General features: G+C 40.4%; 1 protein-coding gene across 1 annotated transcript; it reads left to right on the top strand.

The window, feature by feature from the left end:
• The first annotated feature begins 889 nt into the window (after positions 1-889).
• On the top strand, positions 890-3,286 carry LOC122059073 (G-type lectin S-receptor-like serine/threonine-protein kinase At2g19130). The gene has a single exon (XM_042621772.1). The coding sequence runs from the start codon at positions 890-892 to the stop codon at positions 3,284-3,286; it is 2,397 nt and encodes a 798-aa protein (XP_042477706.1).
• Positions 3,287-3,735: the final 449 nt, after the last annotated feature.

Raw genomic sequence — 3,735 nt, 5'->3', positions numbered from 1 at the left:
AAAAAAAAAAAAAGGAACAAACTTTTTAAACCATAATTAAATATCTGTAGCTACAAATGTATTTTGTTGTAGTGAAGGAGAAAATATATATATATATATATATATCATAGTCATCCCATTGATACCATGTAAAATCCTTAGAGAGATTGAGTGAAACTCGATGAATCTTATTGATATCGCATGCAACAAAGAGATCCCATTGATAGGGGATAGAGAAGGAGAAAATTTACATGAGACAGTAACTCTAGATGGATAAGTAAAGAAAGGAAAGAAGATATATGGGAGACCAATTGGCTAGCTAGGAGTCTTTGTGCCACAGGGATTTCTCTTATTGAATCTATGTAATGAAAAAAATTTGCTGCTACTTGGGTTGCAGATAATTCACTTCTCCCTCCGGGTCACAGATACCCTATAGATTTTGTTATTTTTCAACCCATTAAGACTTCATTTCTTTGACTGCCAAAGTGGTTGTAGACTTGCACCTAGTGGCCACAGCTAAATTTCGTTCCTATGTAATAGTCCTAAAATGATGGAGGCCTCCGAAGTGCCTTTTACGCTACTACGTCACACAAGAAGCCATTTTTGTTTTCAATCTTCTTCAAAGAAATCTAGTTGTTAGTAACTCAATTTTCTTCTTTTCTACGGTGAGGCTTCCTCCGAGGCTCAATTATATAGAACTGTAGAATCGCACGTTTCTTGACAATCAGAGGTACTTGGACAAGCCGGGATGACTCCTCTCATGTTCTTCCCTTCGTATATTCAAATCTTCGTGTTTCTTTTGCCATCCTTTGACTTGTTCAAATATTATCTTCTTCTCTTCCTCCTCCAACTCGTATTCTATTAAAATATCTACCCTGTATATTCATGCTTGTGCATGCAGTGTGCACAGATGGGTGGGAGAAACAGTTCATGGTTCTTCCTCTCTGTCCTCTTTCTCAGTTTCTTTCTTAGCAACTGTCTCTCTATAGGATCAGGCACCCTCTCTGTTGGTGAATATATTTCTGGAGATGAAACCATAGTATCTGAAGGAGATGGGAAGTTCGAATTGGGTTTCTTCACGTCAGGTAATAACTCTAACAACTACTACATTGGTATCTGGTTCAAAAAGATATCAGAGAAGACCATCGTTTGGGTGGCAAACAGAGACAAACCCATCTCTGATAAGAATTCCTCTCAACTGAAGCTCTTAGAGGATGGGAATCTAGTCATCATTGAGTCGTCAAAAACCATTATCTGGTCGACAAATTCAACCTCCACATCCTTGAATTCTACTGAGGTAGCACTTCTTGACTCCGGAAATCTTGTTTTGAGAAATGTCTCTAATTCCTCTGTTTTAATCTGGGAGAGTTTTGATTACCCAACAAACACTTGGTTGTCGGGTGGAAAGCTGGGGTGGAACAAACTCACCAATAAGTCACAGTCCCTCATATCCTGGAAGAATTCAGAGGATCCTGCCCCGGGTCTTTTCTCTCTCGAACTAGACCCTGCTGGAAGCCTTGAGTGTTTCATAATGTGGAATAGGTCTGTTAAGTACTGGTCGAGTGGGACTTGGAATGGTCATATTTTCAGCTTAGTTCCTGAAATGAGAAATAGCTCTATGTACAATTTCACTTACTCCTATGTTTCAAACCAGAAGGAGAACTATTTCACTTATTATTTCCGTAACTCCTCCCTAATCTCTAGGCTTGTTATTGATGTGGGGGGCCAGATTAAGGAACTTACTTGGCTGGATGGTTTCGGTTGGTATTCCTTTTGGGCTAAACCGATACAAAACTGTGAGGTTTTTGCTCTTTGCGGGGCTTTCGCTTCCTGCAATCAGCAAACTTCGACTTTCTGTAGGTGTTTGCCAGGTTTCAGTCCACGTTACGCAACAGACTACTTAAATCTAAGTGATTGGTCTGGTGGGTGCGTGAGGAATACCCCACTGCAGTGCGTAAATAATGGTTCTGTGAAAGGGGAGAAAGATAAGTTGTTAGAACTGTCCAATATGAGATTGCCCATAAATCCGCAATCTTTGGCAGTTGGGAGTTCCCAAGCCTGTGAATTGGCTTGCTTGAATGACTGCTTTTGTAATGCTTATGTGTATAATGGTAGCTGCTCCGTATGGGAAGGAGATCTCTTGAATCTGAAACAGCTCTCAGCCGGTGAGACTGGTGGACGAGACCTATATCTCAAACTTGCTGCCTCTGAACTCAAGAATTCTACTTCTGGAAGTAACAAGAAGGGATCGGCTACTGGTGCTATTGTGGGCGCTGTTTCAGGGGTTGTATCCCTCTTGGGTCTTCTGGTGGTTCTAATATGGACTAGGAATTCAGTCAAATCCTCAAAAGCAATTGAGGGTTATTTGGTTCCAATCTCATATAGAGATTTAAAAATTGCAACCAAGAACTTCTCCGAAAAGTTGGGGGGAGGAGGATTTGGTTCTGTTTATAAAGGGATTTTACCCGACTCAACTGTTGTAGCTGTGAAGAAGCTTGAAGGTCTCAGTCAAGGGGAGAAGCAGTTCCGAACTGAAGTAAGCACGATTGGAATGATTCAACATATTAATCTTGTTCGCCTCCGTGGCTTTTGCTCTGAAGGTACTAAAAGGTTGCTGGTCTATGATTTTATTCCAAAGGGCTCTTTAAATTCGCTTCTGTTTCATGAAAACATGAACTCAAAGGTTTTAGATTGGAAAACGAGATTCCATATTGCACTTGGAACAGCTAGAGGATTGGCTTATCTACATGAGAAGTGCAGAGAATGCATCATACACTGTGACATCAAACCCGAGAACATTCTTTTAGACGCTGAATTTTGTCCCAGGGTAGCTGACTTTGGCCTGGCAAAGCTTGTTGGTCGGGATTTTAGTCGAGTTCTGACGAGCATAAGAGGGACCATAGGATACCTTGCACCAGAGTGGATTTCGGGTGTGGCCATCACTGCGAAGGCTGATGTTTACAGCTACGGGATGATGCTTTTTGAGCTTATATCGGGGAGGAGAAACTCGGATCACTTTGATGGAATGAAGGTTGGGTTCTTTCCTATTTTGGCAGTAAGTAAAATCAATGAAGAAGGAGAAATCCTCGGCCTTTTGGACTATAGGCTAGAAGGTAATGCTGATCTTGCAGAACTCGACAGAGCTTGTAAAGTTGCTTCTTGGTGCATTCAAGATAACGAAGTTCATAGACCATCAATGGGTCTGGTGGTTCAGATACTAGAAGGGATAGTGGAGGTTAGCACACCACCCGTTCCTAGAACTCTTCAATCTCTTGTGGAGAACGATGAACACAGTTTGCTTCACTGAGCCTTCCTCAACAAAGTTTGGAAGCATGGAGTCCAACCACTGCTACATAGTTTCAAGTCAAGAGCACTACATCATTCACAAATTTCATGACATGAAGTTGAAATTGGGAAGGAGTTCTTACACTCTTCAGCCATTCAGTTCCAAAAACAAAGTATTTCTAGCTTAGAATGTTTTCTTGTGTTTCTGTTGACAATGTTTCTATGATCGGTAAGCCTTTGTTTTTTTTTTTTTTTTTTGTGAGATGAATCACTTATGTTATTAGCTTAGCTACAAATAAATGTTAGTTTTTACACACTTACATTAAAAAAATAATAATAACAAAAAAATAAAAAATACATATTAGTGGTAAAAAATAACAATTAAGTGATCCCAGTGACCGATACACACTGATCCTCTTCGATACCAATCCGGATCGGATCGATATTGGCATAGACCTATCCCAATTCCGA

This window comes from Macadamia integrifolia, chromosome 13 (assembly GCF_013358625.1).
Source record: "Macadamia integrifolia cultivar HAES 741 chromosome 13, SCU_Mint_v3, whole genome shotgun sequence".
NCBI lineage: Eukaryota > Viridiplantae > Streptophyta > Magnoliopsida > Proteales > Proteaceae > Macadamia > Macadamia integrifolia.
Note: the sequence above shows the minus strand (reverse complement) of the source record. Positions and strands in the feature narration are given on the sequence as shown.